The sequence below is a fragment of the Adiantum capillus-veneris genome, chromosome 11, assembly GCF_014529385.1.
Source record: "Adiantum capillus-veneris isolate H3 chromosome 11, ASM1452938v2, whole genome shotgun sequence".
In the NCBI taxonomy this organism is placed as follows: Eukaryota; Viridiplantae; Streptophyta; class Polypodiopsida; order Polypodiales; family Pteridaceae; genus Adiantum; species Adiantum capillus-veneris.
In genome coordinates this window covers 139,921,549-139,946,910 of record NC_140941.1, presented here as the reverse complement: position 1 = coordinate 139,946,910, position 25,362 = coordinate 139,921,549, and the positions used below count along the sequence as shown (strand labels likewise).

The following is a 25,362-nucleotide window of genomic DNA, read 5'->3' as shown; positions in this document are numbered from 1 at the left end:
TCTACTCAAAGCATCAGCTACAACGTTTTCTTTACCAGGTTGGTATTGAATGTTGGGCTGAAAACTTTGAATAAAAGAGGCCCACTTAATATGTCTATCATCTATTAAGGGCTGGGAAAGTAAATATTTGATACTTTGTTGATCAGTTTTAATGATCAAGTCAGTACCCATTACATAGTGTTTCCGAATTTTCAATGCATGTACCACAGCAGTCAATTCTTTATCATAAGTACTGAACTTTGTTTCAGACGGTTTGAATTTACGACTTTCGAAAGCAATTGGATGGTTATCTTGCATGAGGACTGCACCGATACCTTTTCCACTAGCATCAGTGACTACCACAAAGAATGGTCTTTCAAAATCATGCAATTGCAATACAGGTGCATTAGTCAAAGCATGTTTAAGTGCATTAAATGAGCTTTCTTGCAAATCAGTCCATTCATAAGGCGTGTTTTTCTTCAACAAGAGAGTCAAATAATGTGCTTTGTAAGCAAAATTACGAACAAATTTCCTGTAATAGCTACAAAGACCAATAAAAGATCGTAGCTCATGCAAGTTTTTGGGTCTAGGCCATGATTGAATGGCTTCAATTTTCTTTGGATCGACATGTATTCCCTTACCCGATACAATGTGTCCCAAATATTCAATTTCAGATTGGAAAAATGAACTCTTTTCAGGATTCAAATACAAGTGATTTTGTGCAAGGAGATCAAATACACATGTTAAGTGTTGTTTATGCTCTTCTTCAGATTTACTGAATACCAAAATATCATCAAAAAATACAATCACAAAATCTTAATGGTCAATGAAAATTCGATTCATCATGCGTGTGAATGTAGCTGGTGCATTTGTCAAACCAAATGGCATGACAAGAAATTCGTAGTGTCCAGTTTGTGTTCTGAAAGCAGTTTTGTAGACATCATGTTCAAACATTTTGACTTGGTGATACCCTGATTTAAGGTCAATTTTGCTAAAGATGTTTGCCCCTTTCAGTTTGTCTAGTAGATCATCCACTCTAGGAATAGGAAACCTATTCTTAATGGTGATCTTGTTTAAAGCCCTGTAGTCGATACACATACGAAAGGTTCCATTTTTCTTCTTGACAAGAAGTACTGGAGCTTCGTATGGTGAACTACTAGGTCGGATTAGGCCTCGATCAAGTAAATCAGTGATTTGAGTTTGTATTTCCCTGTGTGCGGTAGGATTTACACGATAAGGTGCTCTACAAGGAGGTTCACTACCCGGTATGATGTCAATTTTGTGGTCTTCTGGGCGTGATGGTGGAATTCCAGGTGGCAGATCATACATGAAACAATCTTTAAATTGAGAGAGGAATTCATCATGGGTGGAGTTATGTGAAGTTTCCGTTTCAGCATAAATTTGATTCACCAAGACTAGATATGTTTTCCCCTGTTTTCGAATTGCTCGTTTGGCTTGAGTGTGAGAGAGGAGTGGAAATTTTTGATGTGCCAGTGTTGCTTGGATGGAGAAATTTTTATTATTATGAGTGAGAGACATTGTACATGTTTTATAATTAATCAACGGGTCAAATTCATGACAAAATGGCATTCCCAAAATCATGTCAAGACCATGCAATGGTGCTACCAAAAATGTACGTGCTTGTGTGAATTCACCAATGCAAACTTCAACAGTGACTTGAGTTTTACAATTAAAACGTTGATTATTAAAAACAGTTTTGACCTTGTGAGGTGATGAAATTTCAGAGAGTGATAGTTGTTGTGCCAATCGTGTGGAAATGAAATCATGGCTACCTGAGGATGGGGTGTCATCGTTATCATAATCAGGATCATATCCCTCACCGTAGTTAACTTCCACTTCATTGTCGTCAGGTGTAGCATCTTCGATGAGGTTAAGAGTAGCTCCGTTGGGGCGATTGTTGTTGAAGGGTTTTTTACTTGAATTCTTGTTGACTCCATTTGAATGGCCATTGGATTGACCATTGCCCTTAGCATGACCATTTGAGCACTTATCTACATAGTGACCATACTGAAAGCATTTAAAACACTTCACCTTTTTGTTACCATTAGAATTTGGGGGAGAACGATGGTTGAAAGGATGTTGGTTGCCTCGTTCCTGAGTGATGTTGTTGTTGTTGCTCGTATGAGATTGAGCAGTTGTAGGAGAATTATCAAATCTACGTCTTTTGAAAAAAGTACGGCTTTGGTGTTTGCTTATGTCAAAGTTAGGAGAGAAAAGAGGTCTCTTGTTGCGGTTAGTGTTAGCAGGTTGATCAGTGTGAGAGGAATGTCCACCTTTCTTCTTTTCTGCGTTGAGAGCCAAATTAATGGCCTTTGACAGAGAATCTGGTTCGAACATATCTACCTCAGCACTAATTTGTAGTGCCAAGCCTGATATGTACTTTCGCTTCAATTTCCTGCGACTAACATGTTCAATAGCTTGCAATTGAATTAGACAATTCCAAAAACGGTCAGTGTAACCCTATACGTCTTCATTTCTACCCTATCGAATTAAATCCCATTGACGTCGTGCCTTAGCTTTGTACTGTGTGGGCAAAAATTGAGGTAAGAACACTTTTTTAAATGCATTCCAGGTGCGTGGTCTTCTTCCATGTTGTTTGGTGGCGTTCCACCACAATGCAGCACTGCTAGTGAGATGATTGGATGCACACTTTACCATTTCACACTCGGGAAAGTCTTCATCATGAAAATAGTCATCTAGTTGACTAACCCATGCTAGAACCGTGCTAGCATCTTTAGTGCCATCAAAATCTTTAAAAGTGAAGGCTTTTCTGCTAATTTTGTTTTTCTGGGGTGCCGGTGCAGATTTGGTGCGTGCAGAATGCAATAATTTATCTTCAAGTTCTTGCCTTCGCATGCATTCATATGTGAGTACTGCTGCAAATTTTGAAGTTGCTCTGCAATCGTGGGTGCCTGAGGAAGGTGTGCCATGATTGCGTTTTTTTTTTGTTTTTTTTTAAAATATAAATAAATACTTAAATGGTAATGCTTAAAAAGGCTATTTGGGGATATTTACAGATGAAATATGCGGAATAAAATAAAATAAAATACAAAAATGTAATGTACTTAGCTGAGAAATAGCGGTGGCATCCAGTTCGGAATGGCGATGCGCTAGGAAATTGCCAGAGAAGTAGACGGTCCGACGGTGCATTACCGAGCCGGTTGAATTTTGTAGCGTGCGGTCTCCTTATCCAAAAAAAATAGTGGTAATTTTTAACTTTCACCCCAAAGGTTGTCGAAGATGTTCGGCGAAGAATGAACGGCCAATATTCCTCTTTGAACAACGAAATAGAAAGCTTGTGTGGCCAAAGGAGTCAATCGAATGGGAATTGGAGACCGACCAAACGTTTATAGAAGGGTACCCGAGTCCTTAATAAAAGGGGCCAACTTAATTCTTAAGTTGAATGTCCACAATGGAATTGGAAAGCCTTTAGAGGTTTGGGTTAAATGGATTTAAAGGTTTACTTTAAAATAGGACCGTATGCTGCAGTGGGGAAGCCAATTGAATCGGGTAGTGCCGGGGGCGGCCAAAGTGAAAGGTAGACTGCAGTGGTTGGGCGGCTAAGTAGGACAATGGACGGCCAAGGTTTGAATTGTAGAGGGTTTGTAGCTCTTTTTTTTTTTTTTTTTTGCAGTGGGCGGCCAAAACTTTAAACCTCAAATTTTTGGTTTAAAAGAGGTGTGTAAAAGCTTTTTATAGCCTACATGGCGTGCTGGAAAGCTGTGGGCAGCGCGCGAGTACAAAGGGAGGTTCAAGGTGCCGTGCAGGGTAAGCTTTGGACCGCGAGGGAGTGACGACTTTTACCCAGCAGGCCTAGGCGTCAGTATTGGCGACAGCTGCAAGCCTTTTCGTGCAGGTCGACAACATGGGTTGGCGGTCCTTCCCACGGCCGGAGTTAGAGTTGAAATCGCTACTAGGCAGCCCTTCCCACAGCAGGGGTGAGCCGGATGGCCAAAAATTGTGGATATACTGTGATTGAATCGAGGAAGCACAAGGCAAGAGGGAATACTGAACTTGAGGCTTTCAAGCAGGAGAATTATGGCAGTTCTCTGGTGGTTTCGATGGCTCTTTCCATCCTTCCTTCTATCTTATAATTTTCGTGACAAGCTTGAATTTCCTCCTCTCTTCTTCGATCCTTCTTTCCTTCCTCTTTAATTAAGCTTTCCGATGTCGTTCATCATGACAGAACAATTGCTCGCTCGAAGTCAAAAATCTTCCGTCTGTCCAAGCTTTTATGCTTTCTTCTTGCTTTCACAATCCGCAATAATTATGCATTAGAATTGAAGGTGAACACTCGACATACCGTATTTTGGGTCGTTATGAAGCCGAATTGGAAATCAGTCGTCGCTGAATAGCCACCAATTAACAGTCGAGTTTTTCTTCTGCAAATTCGATCAATTATACTTCGAATTTCCACGAGTCCTTGAATCCTTGAATTGCAAGGTCGATGAATTGCAATTGGGATTTTGTCGATTAGGGGAACTCCTTCTTAAAATTGAAATCTGGTGCCGATTTTTCCTCGAACCTGAGGCTCTGATACCACTGTTGCTGAAGAGGGGGAAATCGACCGCTTAAAATATTCAACACAAGCTTTCAAGCAATCACCATCAACCTGTCCACCTCTTCTTCCAATTTCCAAGCACACACACTCACCTAGACTATGACACACACACAGTAAACATAGAATTGACATAGACATGCTTGTAAGAGAGTGTAAGAGATGTGTAAGAGATGGAAACTAGATTAGAGAGTACACAGCAAATAACCATAGCATAAGAGAGTAGAGAAGAGAATCTGCAAGAGAAAGGCCTAAATCTAGCCCCAAACTCCACTACACCTCTCTTGTGGAGTTTAATATATTATTTTGAGTTAAGGTGCCAAAAATTGAGGCCCCTCTTTTTACAACCACTTTACTTTTGCAAATGAGTGAAGCTCATTAGTTCTTGCATAACCCATAAGGGGAGTTCCCACTACAACTATTTACAGAGCCATAGTGGCTTATTGCAATGATGTTCTAAGATACTGTGCAAATATAAAATGGCCAAGAGTAATTGCCGTCGCCTCTTCATCAACTCCCCGCATTCCACTCTACAAAATCATCATCAACTCAAATAAATAGACAACACATAATTAACCATACGCCCAACTATCCCAATTGTAGCTAACCACTACAACAGGAGGGTGCCCAGTCTCGTAACATGAGATGCGCTCATAACAGTTAGGACGTTTGAATTCAAACTGCATAGACAATGGGTTTATAATTAAGAGTCTAATTTCTAAACCTTTTAGAGTGGCATTTCCAAAGGTGGTGGCTGACTATCGCGTTGACACATTGCTCGACGGGGGGGTGGGAGGATGGACGCACGCTTGATGACAGCCAAACGAGTTCAAGAGAGAAGGTTGTTCCCTCATCCAAGCATGTCTCGCGCGCGCGTACACACACACACACACACACACACACAGAGAGAGAGAGAGAGAGAGAGAGAGAGAGAGAGAGAGAGAGAGAGAGAGAGAGAGAGAGAGAGAGAGAGCCACCCACCCTAGCAACTCCTCTAGGTAGACCTAGTCAAACTTTCTATTCTTAAAATAGCAAGTTCTCACACCCTTTCAATTTATACCACCACAAAAAATGGAATCCTTTGAGATTTATATAATTAAAAAGGAAAAGTTACTAAAATATCCAATCCTTTGTGGAAATTCCCAAAATACCCCTCATTTGATCAAAAATTTCCAAAATACCCTTCATTAACCTCTCTAACATCTCTAATGACAATTTTTTTGCAGCTCTTCACATGAAGATTGGTTCTCATCTAAATGGTATTGTGGGCACACAAGAGGAAATAGTTCATCATTTTCAGAAACAAATGCCTCTATTTGTGAGCTCATTGATGAATAGTTTTGTCTAAAAACACTATAAGATAGAACTCCACTGTCATGAAGATTACACTATGCAAATATTGAGGCAAATCCATTCCAAAATGATGAAGGGTATATTGGGAATTTTAAGGGTATCCTGGGAATTTCCACAAATACACAGGGGTATTTTGGTAATTTTCCCCCAAAAAAATCAAAACCCATGGTGTGGGTGCCCAATTAGCAACCGTGTGAACAATCCATCCAAGATAGGTACAAGGGTATCTTAAGCCTTTTAATAACTGAGGGCTACTTTGGTAATTTTCCGACAAATAAATGTGTGTGTGTGTGTGTGAGAGAGAGAGAGAGAGAGAGAGAGAGAGAGAGAGAGAGAGCTCTCTGCAGAGATGGACGATCACGACGTGGCTCGCCTCACAAGTGTGCAGTGTGTGTATGGATCTTCTCAGAGCTTGGAGGAGAGCAATGCCTACTACTTGGAAGTAGGTCACCCGGCATTGGGGTGTATGTCTTGTTTCATGCCATGACCATCTTTGCATGGATGCCTCCATCAGTTATGGCCTGCCTGTTTCCAGAGAGTACATTTTTTCGTTCCTCCAGAAATGCATGAGACAGAAAGATACTTCGCGCATTAGACAGGTCCATCAACTAATGATCAGTAATGGGTTTGGTTCTGTTACAGTCTTATGCGATCACCTTATTCGCGCATATGCCATGTGTGGTACTTTGTTGGAGGCGAACCTGGTCTTTTGCTCCATTGCTGCACCTATATCACACACATGGCAGGCAATTATTACGGCACATGTCTCCTCAGGAGAGAATGAAAGAGCCATTCAGATGTACCAAGAAATGCAAGAGAGTTGTATTTCCCCGACCAAATACGTCCTCTCTTGTGCATTAAAGGCCTGCACAAACCTAGGACAGGTGTGGAAGGGACGGATTATACATGAGTTCTTAACAAAAGTTGGACTCGAGAGAGATGTGGTCATGGGAAGCGCACTGATTGACATGTATGGGAAAAGTGGTGGCATTATGGAAGCTAGAAATGTATTCGATGACCTGCCCAATAAAAATGTTGTTTCATGGGGGGCAATCATCACCTGCTATACCCAGCAGAATATGGCTGTTGATGCTCTTGAGATTTTTGAGCACATGCAGGAAAAGGCTGTGGAACCAGATCAGGTAACACTCTTGTGTGTCTTGAAAGCATGCGGCAACATAGGAGCGTTACAACAGGGCCGTGTCATACACGAAACAATTCTTAGAGGCAGTCATGAAACAGATGTGGCCATTGGGAACACCCTTGTCGATCTTTATGCCAGGAGCGGTAGTATAGAGGAGGCTTGCAGCGTATTTGATGCACTGCCAACTCGGAATGTTGTGGCTTGTGGCGCAATGATTGCTGGATATGCCCAGTTTGGGCATGGTCATCTTGCTTTAGAGCTCTTCAAACAAATGCAACTGGATAATATAAAGCCAAACAAGGTCGTACATTTGTGCATCTTGAAAGCTTGTGGCAGCATTGGGGCTATAGATGAAGGTATGCTGATTCACGGACAAATTGTCGATAATGGGTATGATATGAATGAGCTTGTTGGGAGTAGTCTGATTGACATGTATGCCAAGTGTGGGAGTCATGAAGAGGCACACAGAGTGCTGGATGCTTTACCTTGTCGAGATGTGATTTCATGGGGTGCTGCCATCTCAGGATTTGCTCAAGATGGTCAAGGACTTCCTGCTCTTGAGGTCTTCGACAAGATGCAAAAGGAAGGTGTAAAACCTGACAAAGTCTCGATCTTATGTGCTCTAAAGGCATGTGGTACTGTAGGAAGCATTGATCAAGCGAGGTTGATTCACAAGGAAGTCATAAGGAGTGATCTTGCTGGTGACAGAGCCATTGGTAATACACTTGTGGACATGTACGCGAAATGTGGAAGCTTAGAAGACTCTCAGAAAGTTCTTGAGACTTTGCAAAACCAAGACATAGTGTCATGGAATGCAATGATAGCTGGCTATGCTCAGTATGGTCTATGTGGGCTAGTTGAGCAATGCCTTGAGAACATACAGGAACAAGGGTTCAAGCCGGACGATAAAACTTACACGAGCATTCTTGCAGGCTGCAGCCATGCAGGTCTCATGGAACAAGGTCACCAGTACTTTAAGTCAGTGGAAAAAGACCTTGGAAACCTTCCTGGTGTTGAGGTTTACAGCTGCATGGCTGATCTTCTTGGTCGCTCGGGGTGCTTGAGTGAAGCCATAGACTTGTTGCATGCTGCGCCGTCTCTGCCAGAAATTGTTACATGGAAGTCCTTGCTTACAAGTTGTAGAACCCACAAGAGTGCAGAACTTGGAAGATGGGCCTTTGATCAGATGCTACATTTGGATTCTCATGATGCCTTCGGATATGTAGTTATGTCCAACATGTATGCTGATGCAAACATGTGGGAGAAAGTGGAATACATTCGAAGTCTTAGAAATATGGCAGGTGCAGGTAAAAAACCTGGCGTATCGTGGATTGAGACTCAGGACAAGGTGCATGAATTTACTGTGAATAACTTAAATCACCCATCCATTGGATTTATACAAGACAAGTTGCTTAGATTGCGAAAGAAAATAAGGAGGGGCAATCATCTTCCCCAGTTGGATCTAGTATTGGACCTAGTTCATGAGGAAGAGTAAAGTAACAGTATACCTGAAGCACAGTTTTACAACTTAGTCAGGTAATTTTCTAGAAAAGATTTTGTGAGCTTTTGTTCTGTTCTTTACAATTGTATAGGTGTTTGTTTGTGTGCTCCAGGGATAGGCTTGTGAGTCTCTCTCTGATTACTGTCTTTATATCATGCAATAGTTTCTAGTGGTAGGTAAAAGCTACTTGTGATTAACAAAGAAGAGTTTGCTAAAATTTCCCACACGTGGTTCTGCAGATGAGATGCAACAATGCAGATTATGTAAACAGGCAAGGCCTTGGCTATTCATACAAAGGTGCTCTGGAATGGCTTTATAAATACGTGTAACAAGTAAGCTGTTTCTTAGAGAGTTGTTGAATTCTGACGATTAATGGACCTGTGATTATGTGCAGTTTTTTGGAACAGGGTGAAGTGCAAGCTGTTTGAGAAATGACTGGTAGGAAAGTTGAGGTTTGTTTGACTGCTGTTTGGGAAATCACTTTCTTGTGGTTGGTTTAGCTAATAAAATTGGAATTTCATTGTTGAAGAGATTATTATATTTGCTGGCACAAATGATTCTTTGCTCAATCTGGACGGTTGGTCAGGGAGGCAACAGTGCCAGTTGGTCCAAGATGTGCGTCTCTAAACGTGGGAATACATCCCTGAACATTGTTCATGAGCTTTCTCCACAAAAGATAACTGTTGAGTGCGATGATTCTTTTACATCTCTCTCATGACAGAATACGTGCAAGCTACAGACCGTGCAAGGCCTTTTGCAGAAGGAAATTACCCACAATCAGAATGCAATTCTATCCTTCATTCACACATTGCAGTTTTCGCCACTGACAGATTCACTTTCAAAGTGAATATTCCACTTTTTCTTTTGCCTTTGGGAACCATCTTACACTCACCATTGGACTCCTCAACCCATTACAGGTACTGCAAATCTTAACATAATTTGGGTATGCATGATTTTGTCCTACCTACTGAATGGTGAGACCATGCATATCTGCAAAATGGCACGCTAAAGAGGCCACGAATTTTGCCTTATAGGATGTTCGCCTTTTTGCAGCTTTATCACTCTCAGTTTGCCCACTCTAGAAGGGAGTATTGTCCACCACTCCAAAGTTCAGCTGGACCTTTAATATGTAGTAGCAGATTCTGCCTCTGGAGAAGGTGTATGGAATGGTCCCTATAATACTGCGACTGCATGGCGACCGGCGGAGGCCGGGGGCCATTGGTGGGAGCAGTTTTGCAGGGAATGGTCACTGTACGACCATTCCCGGCCGTCAAAGCCCAGGGGAGCGGGGGCCAATGGAATGCTGACATGTCATGCATGTCGACGACCAGACGTTATATATATGGGCTCGCTGCTGCTTAGCACAGTGGATCACTGCTCGCGCTGGTCGAAGTTACAGTTGGGACTCCACCAGCACAGTCGAGCACTGTTTCCACAGCAACATTTCCACTGAGCTGTCGACTGCTGGGATTCCTACCCCTGACACGTCGACTGCAGCGCTGCTGCTGGGATTCCAGCCACTGATGTGTCGACTGCAGCGCTGCTGCTGAGATTCCTGCCGCTGATGTGTCGACTGCAGCGCTGCTTCTCGTGTATCATATGCCGTCTGCTGATTTGGCTGCGATCCTGTAGATGCAGCACCTCATTACGGCTAGGGACGTCAGCCGAGCTGACGGTGCAGGTCAGCTGCCCCCTGACCCTGGACTTTGACGGAGCCAAAAAGTACCGCGCAATGCCCGTCAAGGTCCGGGGTTGGCGGGCAGAAGATCAGGGCCGTCAATTCACAGCTCCTTCGATTGCAGAATGCAGAGCTTCAGTCGACAGATCTGCGCCAACTCAGCCTGCGTACAGAATGCTTTGCAGTGCAGTGTACATCCAGCATGCCAGCAGCCAGGACGTCGCATGCTGCTGCCACATCAGCTGGCGGAAAGAATTTCGCCTTGTTCAATGAGCAGCTGCCACATCAGTCAACGTAATTTCCTGCTTGCTGCACTGCTCATCTGACTGTGTGCTCTACGACAGCCTCCTGTAACGGTGACCTGGCCCACCTTCCCCCGACCTTGACGAAGGGAAAGGTCATCAACTGACCTTTCCCAGGTTGATGACCTTTCCTAGTAATGTGGGCGAGCGCATGCGTAACTGGCGCGCTTTCCCAGTAATGTGGGCGAGCGCATGCACGACTGGCAGCGCTTTCCCAATAATGTGGGCAAGCGCATGCACGATTGGCAACGTGCCAGTGCGTTGCCAGCGCGCATGCTCTCGCCCACATTACTGGGAAAGGTCGTCATCAACTGACCTTTCCCTACTCCATAAGAGTGAGAGCTTCAAAATGTCCTCTGACTATCAAAGCGCTTGGTGGAAAACATTAGAATCTTCCGATTTCAAGGGCAGATGTCTCAAGATAAATATACAAAATATGCCAACCACCATAGAGGTGTAGTTCCAAAATCCATAAAATATACAATCAAATACCAAGACTATCTCTTGGGTTTTCAATGTCCTCGATCTCATGACAAATACCTATTTATCAACCTCATATCCCATTTCTTGCCTCCGATCCCTCTCTTCATGCTAATGATTGTTATTAATTGCTATTATGGGCATGGTCACCATAGAACGTGTTTCGGGAGGGTTGAAACCTTGAAACTCCTAAAACATTTTGGGTGATGGTGAAACGCTCCGCATGAAACCTCCTCTTCATATTTTACTACGGCTCACAACGTCGACATTTTTTGGCCATTTAATCTCTCTTGATTTTTATATATTGACATTTCGGTCCAACCCTTTGTCCCGTCTTTGTTGGCACAGCCGTAAGGCAGGGTCTCTAGGGAGGAAATTTGGTAGCATGGCCATGGCCATAGGGGATTAGGTTAATGGGGAGTGGCCTAATAAGGTGTGTTTTTTGGGTGGAGGGCATGCATGGGATTTAGGTGGATTGGGTGTATTTTGGGCGTAGAAATTAAATTAGCAAGGGGAAATATTTCTCGTTCTCGGAAAAATAGGGAAAAAGATCCACCTCTACGCAGCTGCTTGCCGCTTCTCCTCTCTGCAGCCCCCCATCATGGCGTAAGTACTCCTCTTCTCATTCTTTCACACTCCATTGGGCTCGAATGCTCTGTTTTCAGATGGCTCACTATCGCCATTGAAATTCCATGAACATACTCGCTTGCTCTGTTTCTGATGCTCCATTATCTCAGTTACATTTGCGCCACTTTGAAAGCACTGTGTGTATAGTTGCCTCTTTCAGCTATTTGCATCTGTAGGGTTAGATGTGTATGTACAGAGAAGCCTACATTAGCTCCTGGGAGCCCTGCTAATACATACTCTGCCACTCATGTCTTTCTCTTTTAAAGCTTCACGGAGAAGCTCTGGTTTCCTCCATTGATCCACTTCTCAAGGTTTTCCTCGCTCCCGTCATTTTTTTCCATTTTTGGCATATTTGCAAGTCTCCGATGACTCCCAGGAAGCTGTCCACCCAGGTAAACTGCCACCACACGTTTGCAAACTTTTTTTGCTTCTGTCGATCAGCAACTCGATTTTGTTTATCATCTTTTGGCCTGGGTTTTAATCTCAGCATAAGAAGCAGCAACTGTCTATTGGTTGTTCATTATTTCTGCTAGATCGAGTAGTAGCAACAATTTGATTGCAAGTGCAACTCAGCTTCATCTGTTTTTTCTGTTCGGGCGTATTCACATTTTCTTGACTCGTTGTGTGTTTGTGTGCCTTTCGTTTTGTTTTGTTTTTTTGGGTATCTCTGTTTTTGCAGCATCTGCGGGAGCAGGGCAGCAGATCTCAAGGTGGAGGGCTGATACTTTGCTTTGCAGGGCTGTGTTCACTATGTTTAACGAGCTTGCACCATTGATTAGATTAATGTGTAGTGGGTTTGTTTCTTTATTTCTCCCCTTCTTTATGATTTTCTCATTTTTTGGTTCCTTTTCCTGGTAGTCCCAGCACTGGTTTTCTTTCATGGAAGAAGAATACGATGAAGAGCTAGAGAAACTGTTGGGGGAGATTTCCAGAGCAACATCGATATCCCCTCATCTTGAACAGCAAAGGACAGCTGTTAAAGACAATCATCATCCCTCATCAGAGCAGGTATCTCAAGTGGATACCCCCTCTGATGAAATGCAAACAGTAAGACATCACCCTTTGCTCTACGCAGCTTATTTAGAGCCCCTACATACGTCACTGCGGATGGGAACTCCTGCATATGATGATTTGCCACCATCATCCTATTCGCTATGCCCCTTTTATGGAGGACTGCCTGCTTCTGGATACAATGCTATGGCTTTTGATAAGCATGTTAACTCCCAATCAAAGCATTCTTTCGATCTTGGTTCTACCTATATTGGTAGTCTATCACAGACCTCATCCGGTTATGTAAATTATCCAGGACAACTTGCAGTCCAGCTATAGCTCATGTGACGACCTCCTCCACTTTGCAGGGTGAGTCTCAAGTTACGCAGACCATGGCAAGGTTACGGATAGTGCTTCATCAAGTGATGAATGTGTTGATGCCACCTCTATGCTAGATGCTACACCCTTACTTTCAACATCCTGCTTGCCCCCTTCTCTGCGGTCATTGAACCCATTTGCACAAAACGGCGATGATTGCAGTGAAAAGGAGCTCCAAAATAACTTAGATAAGGTAGTACTGGATGATGGGCGATTAGAACAATCTCAAGAGATGCGCTTTGTTCACTGTGTGCAGAGTCCCTTGGAATTTCACAGTGCAAAGCAGCTGTTGTCGGAACAGAGCTTTGCCATGCCAGAACCATGTGTATCTAATTTGACAGGTGCAGCATCAACACGTCAACTAGAAGAATCCATAGCTGAAAAAGAAGATACCAGCAGCGATGGAGGCAGGAAGCCGTTCTAGATAGTAAGCATCCTTGCCTTGTCATCCTAATCATCTCACACGCAAATCAACAGTGGAAGGTCCATCTCACAAAGCATGCAGACGAAGAAAACCTCACTTTTACATTTGCTCAGAGCACCAAAAAACGAAAAATTTTAATCGAGGAAACCTCGAATGCAGATGAACAATGGAAACTCCACAGAAGATGCATACTCCATAGTAGTTACTAGTACAAGACTTGTCCTCCTCGAGGCTCTTTACTCTACTTTCCATGTCTTGCTTTCCCCTCTAAGGCAAGCACTTTGGATACATTATTTAGAGCCCAAATTTTGCCAGTTCTCGACTCAAAGAACCTTAAAACTCATTTGAAACCTACTGATGCTTGAACCCTTCTGGGAATAGATTTCTTTGATCGTGAGCTTCTCATGGTGCTCTCCGCCTTACGTTTTTGAACTGAAGCCGACGATCAACTGCAGTCTGCATCGGCACTACTCTAAAAAACAGGGGCTTCTATCTAGCCAGACTACACTCTTGCAACAACAGGGGCCTCGGATTCAAGTACTGCATCAACTCAAATCCACCATGGAGTATGCTCTCCTGTCTATCAACATTGCATTAGTCCAGAAATATGCTGAAAGCCTTTGTGTATTTTAGTGTCACTGGATGCAGTTTAGTAAAACCTATGCACGGTAACATATTAGCATGGTACAAGGGTTGTTTGGGTGTGTAGGCATGTATGGGCCTTCTATGTGTGATTGGGCATAGTCACTTTGTGTGCAAGCTTGTTATATCTTGTTATGGTTTGCCTATATTTTTGTGGCCCTCAAGCTCGTGGGATCTGGTTTTAGCCACTTTTGGAGAATGCACTGTTTGCATATGAGATAAAAGAAATGTACCTATTCATGATCAATTGAGCAAACATAGGAATTTCAGAAAGCTTCGTGATCTTTCGAATCTTAAATTAGTACCAAATTTTTGTGCACTGTCTTATTGCATTTGCTTCATGTCTGTTCAAGAGTGCTAAAGTCACAAGGTAGATTTCCTGTATAGTTTCGACTTGATGCAGCTTGAAAATTCATAATCATTTCTCGACAAGTCTAAAGCATTCTTTGCTTTCTGTTTATGATTCGTGATTCAAATGCGAATGTGTCTTTTGATCAATGAGATACTGAATGTTTTGGGACTCATGCACTTGCTCATCAGGCATCTGAATATGGACTTAGTAGGCCTAAAAAGGGGCAGGGCCAGCTTTTTCAAGGTAATGCTGAAGGGAGATGATCATTGTCTTTTCTTTGATATTCTTGTTTATAAGGCAAAGGGCCTTGATGATGTCTTTTGTTTCCCTCTACAGATAACCGTGTGACTAGAATAAAATAATTGCTCATCTGCAAGTTCAAATGGAACAGCTGGAGCAAAAGATGCTAGAAAAAGAAAATCAATTGCAAGCTGTGGAAAATAGCACGTGGCAAGCAGAACTTATGCGCTTCCAATCAACTGTGGAGGGGCTGTAAGAGCAGATTTTGTTAAAGGAGTCAAGAGATGGAAAGGACTATCAATCAACTCTCTGGCACACAAGTATACACTTTTCTAGTAGTGCATTGTTCTCGAAACCCTTGGTAGTTAATTATCTTTTTCATTGATCTCTGTAATGTTGCAGCATTAGGTTGAAAGCCTGCAGTGCCTTCTAGAGAAAGCTGAGTCTGATGCCAAAGCAAACTTGCATGCGGAAAAAGTTCACGAGGAATCGCAGAGTCTCCAATGCCAGGTGGCCGCACTACTGCTGGGGATGGATTGCCTCGTGCCTAAGCAATGACTCGGCAGATGAAGAATTGGAGGACCTGTTAAAAAATGCAGAGTCAACAATGGTAAGGTTGCTGCATCTGCAAGTTTCAACAAGCGAATACAATGGTCACACATATAGATATATAGACAAATCCATACATATCCAAATAGATGAAGAGTGAAATGAGTTTTAAGGGAGTGCTTGTTGTGAAACATGATTGAAGAATACAAGATATTTATTTCTAATATGGTTGGAAATTTTCATGTTGGAGTTAACCATGCCATGTAATCTGTATTGCAGGCCAATGGACAGAAGTATCAATTAAAAGCACTTGATGTAGATGGCATGTCCGTGGAGCTTTCGAGGCGTAAATATCTTCTGGTCATAATTGCAGCTAAACACAATCCAACTGATGAGCTGCTGGTGCTAGTTGCAGAGCTAAGGGGGCAGCTACAAGCGTCTCTGTTGCTCTCCGGCAATGGCGTACATGTCTGATGGAGGCGTCTATACCCCGTTAATGAGATCTCTATTGTCCTTGGGTGAATGGCTCTGCAGTGTGTGCATCTTGCCTCATTCATCGGGATGTCTGTCTTGCTTTTCCAAGCAAGAAGACCACACAATCATGGTAAGCACAACTTGTTGGGAAGAGTCATAACAACCAGGGTCTAATGCAGACACGTCCTCTCCTGTTATCACTGGAGGTGCTTGCACTTGTTCTCTCCCTAGGAAACTGGCACTGTCACAATGAGTGGGCTTTTCACAATAGAGGAGTTATGTGCAAACACATGGCTCTTCTCCTTTTTGCCTTTACTGCTCTTTCTAGACAAGTTGCCCCACAGTAAGCATGCTAGGAAGCTGGTAATCACATAACCACATAATTTGAAGGGGTTTTTGGCGCACGCACACTTTTTCCCGTCTTGCACTGCATGCCTACATAGCTTCCTCATTCAACACTAAAGATTATGGAAAAGGACATCAAGTCTATGCTGGGGACACCGGGCGGTCTTCTACATATGCACGTCTCTCGTGTCACCTGCTAGGAAGCATGTAATCATCATCTCAGAAATGGAGACGGTCGAGCGTATCGATGTTATAATGCTCTTTGGAGAGCCCTGTCCTGGACAGGGGGTTTGGCAAACTTGCATGCTTAATGTTTGCAAACTATATAAAGCACACCATGTAGTTTTATGCATCAAACAAAGGCTGCTTGTCAAAACGCATCAAATCAGGTTTATTGAGAAAGATGCATGGAGCTGAAGTCTAGTGAGGACTATTCTCCACCGAATAGTGAAGTCTAATGAAGATGAAACTCTTCAATTCAACATAACATTAAGCTACCACCAAGTGGCCTCAAATGTTTCAATAATCATTCAAAGATCTCATTAAAAAGCATGCATTTTCTTACTATTAATAAGTGTTATTGAATGGTTATGTATGCCTTGCCTGAACTGAGCAGAAAGCTTCATTTACTCTTAATCTCTATGACCCTTAATTTCATTTCAAGTTTTTTGCAGCTCAAGTTTGTATGAACATCATTGTTATTATTATACTGCTAGTTCTAATTCTACCCATTAAGATGTGTATTTGTATCTCTTCACTTGGTTTGGAAGTTTCCAGATGAGGAATAGACTCGCTTATGCTTGATTCTATAACTCCCTAAAGTTTGGAAGTTTGTAGAAGAGGAATAGACTACATACTTGTGCCCTACTCATTCGATTCTTGATCGAAATGCATTGGGTGAATGCACAAATGCGGGTTGTCTATGGGGTCAAATCCACCGGTTTCGGCCTAAGTGTGTGGGTTTGGGCTTCTAGTGTTGGACACGAGTTTGGGAAGAGAGGTGTATTTGTATCTAATATACAAGCCAAAGTATGGAGAATTCCTGTAATTGTGCAAACATTCTGTCTTTTTCATGTGAAACGTTTTTATAGTTATGAGAGTGTTTATTGTTGTATATGGTTATATTCGGGAGTCAGCGACAATGATGTTGGAATAAACCCAAAAGCCATATATAAATGCATGGAGGCTTTGTGAATTTCATTTTGTTTTCAGCATGATTCTTTTGAAACAAAATGGGTTTAAATGACTCAAAAATGCCCATTCTCTCATTGTAGGCCCACTTAAGAGAGGGAGAACACGGGCTAAAGGGAGGTTACACATACGGATTGACATGGAGAATCTCACCATACCCGTCAAGGTCGGGGGTTGTTGATCTTGGCTGTCTATCTACAACACTTTCTTGAGCACAATTTTCCCATGCAGCGTTGGATGATTGCCATCTTAGTGCATGGAATATCAACACCTTCCCTCCAATAAGGTGTGCACCAATCAGCACACGGAATGCATCGACGATGTGCCACCTCAGCAGCTAGCAGACAAGGAGGTGTTGACACCTCAGCTGTTGGAATGGCTTCTCCTGTCTATTGTTGCCTCCACTTAGTACTATCTACTGTCTCTTCCACTCAGTCACGCAATAATGGAATCTGAACTGCTTGTACATGTCTATCACCACTAAGTTCGCTTCATTATTGGTCCCCCTCCCCCTCGACTCTTAACGGTCGAGAATGGTCCTTGAATTCCTCCGTAATATGTGCTCCCACCATGGCTCCCGGCCTCCGTCGGTCGCCATGCCTCCTCACTATCTCCACACGGGCATTTTAGGAGGGGATCAATGGCTCATGTTTATCATGGGGATTAGGTGCAATTTGGGAAAACGGGTAAATTTGGGTGCCCCAAAACTTGTAAATTCGGGTGGTCTGCACCCCTCTTTCCCTCCCAACTCGAACCCACGGTGTCACCGTTGAGAGCTTATCACCTTAACCACTTCGCCTGCGCGTGTTTCTTGAGAGCATTGGGAGACATGTTCCTGATAAATTCTGGTTAGCTTAGTGAATTCGGGCCGATTGGTAAATTCGCGTGGCATCGCAAGATCGACGGCCCGCAACGTCTCCGTTGCCCCAATTTAAATTTGGCCATTGATCCAAGTAAATACGATTCATCTAACTACATAGACTAGGACCCCCCAAATTGTAAAAGGGTGTGTGTATTCTTGTAAACTCAATCCACAAGAGGGATTCTTGTCCAACAAAATGAGGAGGGATGGACAACATAAACTTAATCTACAAGACATACAAGGAACTGGGTGTGCTTACCATTGGCTAAAAATGTCATGGTAGTGTTAAACCCATTACATTTATTGACACAAATAAAATGACTTGAACTTGAAGAAGAACAACTAGCTTCTCTAACTTGTAACAATTATCAATTGGATCTGCAACCATATAAACTACAATTTCTTTAGTATCACCACCATTTACAAAATTTAGTTAAGCATTCTTGAAAATTTTGTTTGGTTGATCTTTCCACAATTCACATGCGTCCTTAGACAAATTGTCTTTCCCTTGATGATTAAATTGTCTTAAATAGAACAAACATTTGCCAATGTCACATTTGTAGCATGAGTTGTAGACCTTCACACAGTAATTTGTGCTCTTCTCCTTGTAAAACAACTGACTATTCCTTCCAATGTACAAGTTGGATCTTTTTCCTTTACAATAACAATTTGATTGAATTTTTGAGGCAAACTTTTGCGTAAGATTGCAACAAGATCTCCATCAGGAATAAGTGCTTCAACATACACTAGTTGAGTTTCAATACTCTCCAATTGATCGACAAGAGATGCAATATTCTCACTATATGTGTAAACAACATAGCTCCACCTTTAAACTTATTTTTGGCTTGGCTTAGCTCCAAAAAAAGTCTCTGGCAGAATCTACGTCATTCAAAGTATTTAATCATCCTCGAGAAGTTAAAATGATATCAAAATCTTGTTCATCCTTTCATTGTTTTTCAGCACATAAAGCTCATGTAACAACAATAGATGTACCTGTAACATCTAGTGCAAGAGGATTTTTAATTATCCATAAGATTTTTGCATTAAATAACCTTTGATTTTTGTTTTCCATATATGAAAGCCAGTACATTTGAACTTGTAGAGGAACTTGGCAGCCATGATGTCAAAGAGAGTAAAAATTGTTGGAAATATTCTTGAGCCTTGACACTTACGAGAAGAAATGAAAAATTGACCAAACCTCAAGCAAGTGGAATGAAATATGACATGTCTTTAATGGTCACAAGTGCTATGTGATGGATGGATAGGAGAAATCTTGCCCATTCCCCTAGAAATAGAGCATGACCGAGTACAACAATAAGTATTATATCATGGAGGAGGAAGACATGGAATCAAAATGCTTTTTCTAAGAGTGCCTGGATGGAAGGGATGTCCAAGATTTGATACAAGAGAGAATTTTTTTTTGGCTTCATTGTGGACAAAGCTCAATCAACTAGAAAATAGTATGACATGTTTTTAAATGGTCACAAGTGATGATGGATGGATAGAGGCAATCTTGCCCATTCCACTAGAAACAAAGCATGATTCACTACACCACGAAGTAGAGTCGCTTCCTTCCAAGAGATACATAAGTAGATGTGTAGGACGTAGATAGACACACCATCTAAAGAAGCTACAACATTTTAAGCTCATCCAATACAACAGTGGTGGCAAGATGGATGTAACAGGGGCAAGAACTATCCACAAATGGACTCATGGTTGAGCTCATGGGAGGTTTGCATCACCCATTGGGGAGACATCATGACATCCATCGAGACTAGTGTTGATGGACCCAGTAGTCCATGCACAGACCTCACCAAAGACAAGCATGATAGCTGGTTGGCAAAGGAAGGATTGAAGAAGTAGATATCTTTGTAAGACACAAGCACCACATACATTTCTTATTCATAAGAGAGACACATAGAAAAGAGTTAATTGTTGTAAAGGCTTGCTAAACCAAATATTTATGATCTTCAAAACGTTCAATGAGTGTACAAAAGGGCCCCCATGCCTCAAAGTGGCAGGTGCATGCACGAAAAAAGCCATGATTGGGTTGTGTACCCGTTTACTCATCCTGGCGAGAAAGCCAGGCGTAAAGGCCCTCACTGTTTTAACTACTTAGCAGCAACATGTCCTGACTTTTGAAGGAGAACATGTAGGAAAGGTGACTATCACATGGGTTTTTTGAGTGCTGGGTACACCTGTCTTGCTACTGCACCTTGCTTTGCAAAAATGAAAAAACTTGTAAGTGCCCTGTTTGCTTCTTTGTGCATTCACCATCCCAGCTTCGTCACGTTTCTCCTGACCCATTCCTCAACAATGACCAGTGTTCCATGGCCTTGGCATCATCAACATATGATTTTGAGGAATCCCTTAAGCAACCACCATTATTCACAAAAGATCAGTTCAACCTAAGTTATGGAAGTCATTGGGGAGAGACGAATCCAGATCTTATGGTAGTCACGACATCAATTCTAAAGTCAAGGAATACCCATCAAACCTTTGTTCTATACCATGCATGTTTTGAATTATCACATTGTGATGATATCTCAAAAGCAATATATCCATCATGCTATAATCAAAGATCGCAGACTTGCATCACGTCTCAAACTTGACAAAATACAACGGTAATTGGTATGCATTGACAAGCATTTAATGATATATTGCCCAGTGTTGTATGCTATCTCAGAGGTCCTTTTTAATAAATATTAAGCTGCCAATTCAAGCAAGACCTATTCTTGCTTAGAATATGTACTTGCCAATATTCCTGACCTGTTCACTTTTACTTACCAGAATTTAGTATTTTTTGAGACCTATTCTTACTTAGAATATATACATGCCAATATTCCTGATCACCTATTCTCTTTCATAAACTAGAATTTAGTATTTTCTTAGATCACAATTTATATGATTTGCTACTATGAATCGCCGAGCATAGTTCAATAACATTTTGAACCGACAATTTCAATTTTTACTTTAAGGCAGTTCCCTTGTCTACTGTAGATGACCTTGTTATGGATGTGAAACTTTTCATATAGAAACTCCATGTTTTGGAATGAAACGTTTCAAAGTTTTGCGGTGATTTAGGGATAGCATTAGCATTTTGAATAAGGGAATAATTCCACTCCTCCAAAAAAGGTCAATCCTTATCCTAGAAAGTGGGTATATCCACCTACTAGGCATGTCCAACTCAATCTATGGCAAATCTTGTGGTGAAATACAAAGAAAAGGTGTGCATCAACTCTAGACAAACCTTCCGGTACCACCAATTGTGGGGATTAAGATTATTAAGTCCAATTTTCACCAATTAGGGAGGATCAAACTCTGTTGCATGCCAATGATCAGTTGGTTAACCTAGTTCGTGGGCCTATCTCCCACCAAAAGCATGCTACCAATCATCCAATTAGCTGCTCACGCTGAGGCCTTCGTGTTTTGGTTTGCAAAGAAGTTGCAGAATGGTCATGATCAACCCTTACTAATTGAAATGTATGTGATCATTTTGATCTTTGATAGACATTGCCTTCAGTCAAGGTAAAACCTTCCAACTAACCCAAATTGTCACCATGAGAAAGGAAAAATCAAAGGGTTTGGGTTTTCATACATTGGAGGAGGGGAAGTATCTCATGTATGTGATCATTTTGATCTTTGATAGACATTGCCTTCAGTCAAGGTAAGACCTTCCCACTAACCCAAATTGTCACCATGAGAAAGGAAAAATCAAAGGGTTTGGGTTTTCATACATGGGAGGAGGGGAAGGTATCTCATGAGGAAAAGCCTTAAGTATATTGTGAGGCCAATAGGTCAAGGAGAGCCCATCCAAGCAAGGTATACTACTCCCAACTTTTAGCCAAAGTATGAACAAGCTTTATCCTTTGTTTTTTTTTTTCCGGCAAGAAAAGGGCCTGTATTCTGTGTACATAAGAGACCTCTGGAAATGCTCAAATGCCTATCACCCAGAGGGAGTACAAAAGCAAGGTAAATATGTGTAGGCTATGTAAATATCAAGGTGGTTGGTACAATGAGTGTAAAATGAACCACGGGATTTTGGGGGGGAGGGGGAGCTAGGGCGGTGCATAATGCCATGTGATGTGGGCATGATCCTAACTGAAAAGAACTAACGATCTCGTGCATGTGTGAAGAAAGATGCATCGATGCTCCTCCATTGCCCTGGAGGAACCAACTGAAGAATCCACTAGCTGAAGAATCCCACTGACTGCTTTGGGTGTCATCTTTATTGCTGTAGATGACAAATTCATCTATAATGTGAATGGTGCTAGTACAACATGGGAAGCTCCGCAAAGGCTTGAGGGGCTTTTTAGAGCTAGAGCCAAGAGTTCTGAAATTTTATTGAAGATGTCTTTCTTTGGTCTAATGGTGGAGAAGATTGGTTAGCCATGAGTAATCTTTTATGATGAGAAGGTTGTTGCTTTGTTGAAGGATCTTGCAAAATCATGAAGATTTTCAACAGCTTGTCACTATTCTAAAGAGGGAGAAACCTTCAGCAAGCTTGGAGGACACTATGAATTTATTGCTAGAAGAGAAGAAGTGGAACAAAAAGACAACAATCATGAAGGAAAATGAAGAGTCGAGTGGAGCTTATGTTGTTGCCTCAAAGGTTAATGAATATGATTTTGCCAAGGATTACTTCACTAAGAACCCTCCTTGCCTGATTGTACATGCATGCAATAAACTACTTGAATTCAAAGAAAGAGGGGCCTATTTTGGGATGAGCAATTGTGCAAAGAGAGGCCGTTCAGTTTCACTCAGTGAGTCCTTGGTGTGAAATTGTGAAGGGAGTTGAGAACCTTTGAATCCTTCTTCTTGGCATTCTTTTGGGTTAATGCCGTTTGCATAAGACAACCGAACTCGCAATGTGCATTCAAAGTCACGAGTTTACGGCTGAAAGCACTGGTAAGGCAATGTGTGGATTAGGACCTTGCATGGTTCTACAAACATGTTACACATGTTATGCATGCCATAGAGGAGGTGTGGTCGCATGCTCATCTAGTGGTTACAGAGGCTATGCATCATAGAAAGCACTGGTAAGGCAATGTGTGAATTAGGACCTTGCATGGTTCTACAAGCATGTTACACATGTTATGCATGCCATAGAGGAGGTGTGGTCGCATGCTCATCTAGTGGTTATAGAGGCTATGCATCATAGTTTAGTGGCTCCTTTCAATATGCAGAAGATGCAGGATGCACTGTTTGGTATTGATGGTGCCCCTTGTCTCGGAGAGGATGGGTTGACTTGACAATTTTTCTTGCAGGTTTGGGATGTGCTCAATCCACTTATGCTCTCTGGCTTGCGGCATCTTTTTGTTACACAAGAGATGCCTCCCACTATGGATTCGAGGCTTTTCTCGTATGTCAAAAGGCGGAGATTAGTATGCGTTTGAGACCAAATTTGTTTGATCTCATCCATGCTTCACAAACAGGCTTTGTGCAGGATCAATGCATTTTGGACAACGTCTTCACATTTTATGAGGCAATTGAGTGGACACGACATTCGAGATAGCCTGTAGCTATCATGCTTCTCGATCTTGAGAAGGCTTATGATAGAGTTGATTGGGGTTTGTTGGAGGGCACTATGTAGAGGATTTTACAAGTCATTGCATTACATCGTACTGCTTCTTCTGTTGTGATGATTACAGGCCACATTGGGCGGAGATTTCATATGTCTCGCTCAGTTTAACAAGGATGCCCTTTAGCCAGACAGTTCCAAACCGTTAGAGGAGTCGGCAAAGAAAGGGAAGACAAAGGCAGGACTAGTTCTAGATTTTGTGGGGACAACTTTAGACCATGGGGATGAGAGTACCAAGGTCTGCAACGCGTGGGGCAAGGTACGAGATCAGGAGGCCCTAGTATTTTTTAACGGAGGAGCCAATGTCAGCTTTATTTCACCGAAATTGGCAGCTCGACTTGGAAAACTTTTCAAAGGTGGGACCATGATGGATGCAGTTCTAGCGGCTATCGAGTATGATGTCGCCATTACATCTACCATTGGTAAACTTTGGTTGCATTGTCAAGGGTACTAGGGCACAAGGACTTTTAAAGTTTTATATCATGCCTTTAAAGTTTTATATCATGCCCCTATTGCCAAGAAGTTCACCTCCCAATAAGCCTCCTTATAAAGTCTCTCAAGTTCAACAAGAGGAGATTACGAGGCAAGTAAATGAATTGGTAGAAAAAGGGATGGTAAGGCCTAGTTCATACCATTTTGCTCGCTGGTTCTATTAATGCAAAAGAAAGATGACACCTATCACATGCGCGTAGACTATAGAGCCCTAAATAGAATCATAGATTTCTAGTGCCTCGGGTAGAAGATCTATTTGATAAGTTGCAAGGGTTATGAAGATATTTTAAAGACCGCTTTTTGTACTACATTTGGTCTTTATGAATATCTTGCGATGCCTTTTCGCTTGACAAATGCTCCAGCCACTTTCAATCACACGATGAGAAAATCTTTTGACCATATTGCAACTTCACTGGAGTATTCTTTGATGATATAATCATCTACTCCAAATCATCGACACCCTGTTGGCCCCAAAGTTTGGTGCCCCTTCCAATATTTCTTTATTCTTATTACACTTGAGAAAAACATGTAAATTTTTACAAGCTATCTCACTTTTAATGGGATGAAATTCCCCTACTCTAACCCGATTTCGGCAACATAACCACAGTAGAAGTCTCCATGGACAAAATCCCAAGTAGACAGTGACTTTCCATGCACTTTACAAAACCTGGCGAGAAATTATAGCATGTTGAAATTTTGGCCTCCAATTTGCATCAAAACACATGTTCGGTGATTCCCTAGCTTCCTCAAAGCTCGTGGGACCTAAAGGCATCAAAACTGGCCAAAACCTTAAACCTACAAAAAGTTATAGCAAGCTGTAGCCCTCAAGCTTCCGCACCTATAGGGTCACTTGCCCTTTGAATTAGATGAGATTTCTTGTGGGAAGTCTCTCTAAGTTGTCATGTACAAGCACCCAAGGCTCCCCTGGTGTTACCTTGCAGTTTAGGTGCGAAACCCTAAACTTGCAAAAAAACACAACAGACTGTAATTATTTCTTTTGCATCATTTTGAGTGGAGCAAACACGTCTATGCGTGTCTCAGAAGCTCCCGCATGCAATGGAACAATTCCTCTATAAATTGGATGAGTTTTCACGCAAGAAAAATCTCCGTTTTTGCATTCCTTCACGATGGAACTGTGTGTATCTGAAGGGGATTAGCAATTAGCTAAGGCGGTTCTTGTATAGAAGGCTCTTGCCTCA

At 42.1% G+C, this 25,362-nt stretch overlaps 2 protein-coding genes and 1 pseudogene across 5 annotated transcripts; all 3 read left to right on the top strand.

The window, feature by feature from the left end:
- The first annotated feature begins 6,184 nt into the window (after positions 1–6,184).
- On the top strand, positions 6,185–9,076 carry LOC147448116 (pentatricopeptide repeat-containing protein At3g26782, mitochondrial-like). Of its 3 annotated transcripts, XM_086523976.1 has the most exons (6): positions 6,185–6,353; positions 6,554–6,592; positions 7,939–8,362; positions 8,575–8,591; positions 8,796–8,853; positions 8,951–9,076. In XM_086523976.1, exons 1-6 carry the CDS (start codon positions 6,261–6,263, stop codon positions 8,989–8,991), a joined length of 672 nt encoding a protein of 223 aa, XP_086380102.1. In that variant the 5' UTR covers positions 6,185–6,260; the 3' UTR covers positions 8,992–9,076. The 3 variants fall into 3 exon arrangements, 1 of the variants encoding a protein (XP_086380102.1); XR_015189676.1 differs by having other exon boundaries at positions 6,258–8,591; positions 8,951–9,028; XR_015189675.1 differs by having other exon boundaries at positions 6,258–8,591; positions 8,796–8,888; positions 8,964–8,994.
- A 2,386-nt stretch (positions 9,077–11,462) lies between these two features.
- On the top strand, positions 11,463–14,985 carry LOC147448115 (uncharacterized). The gene is made up of 6 exons (XM_086523979.1): positions 11,463–11,622; positions 12,502–12,931; positions 13,023–13,352; positions 13,937–14,001; positions 14,618–14,672; positions 14,766–14,985. Exons 1-6 carry the CDS (start codon positions 11,476–11,478, stop codon positions 14,789–14,791), a joined length of 1,053 nt encoding a protein of 350 aa, XP_086380105.1. The 5' UTR covers positions 11,463–11,475; the 3' UTR covers positions 14,792–14,985.
- On the top strand, positions 14,794–16,611 carry LOC147448114 (uncharacterized; annotated as a pseudogene). The gene is made up of 3 exons (XR_015189678.1): positions 14,794–14,989; positions 15,072–15,279; positions 15,498–16,611. The product of XR_015189678.1 is annotated as an uncharacterized LOC147448114 (transcript).
- Positions 16,612–25,362: the final 8,751 nt, after the last annotated feature.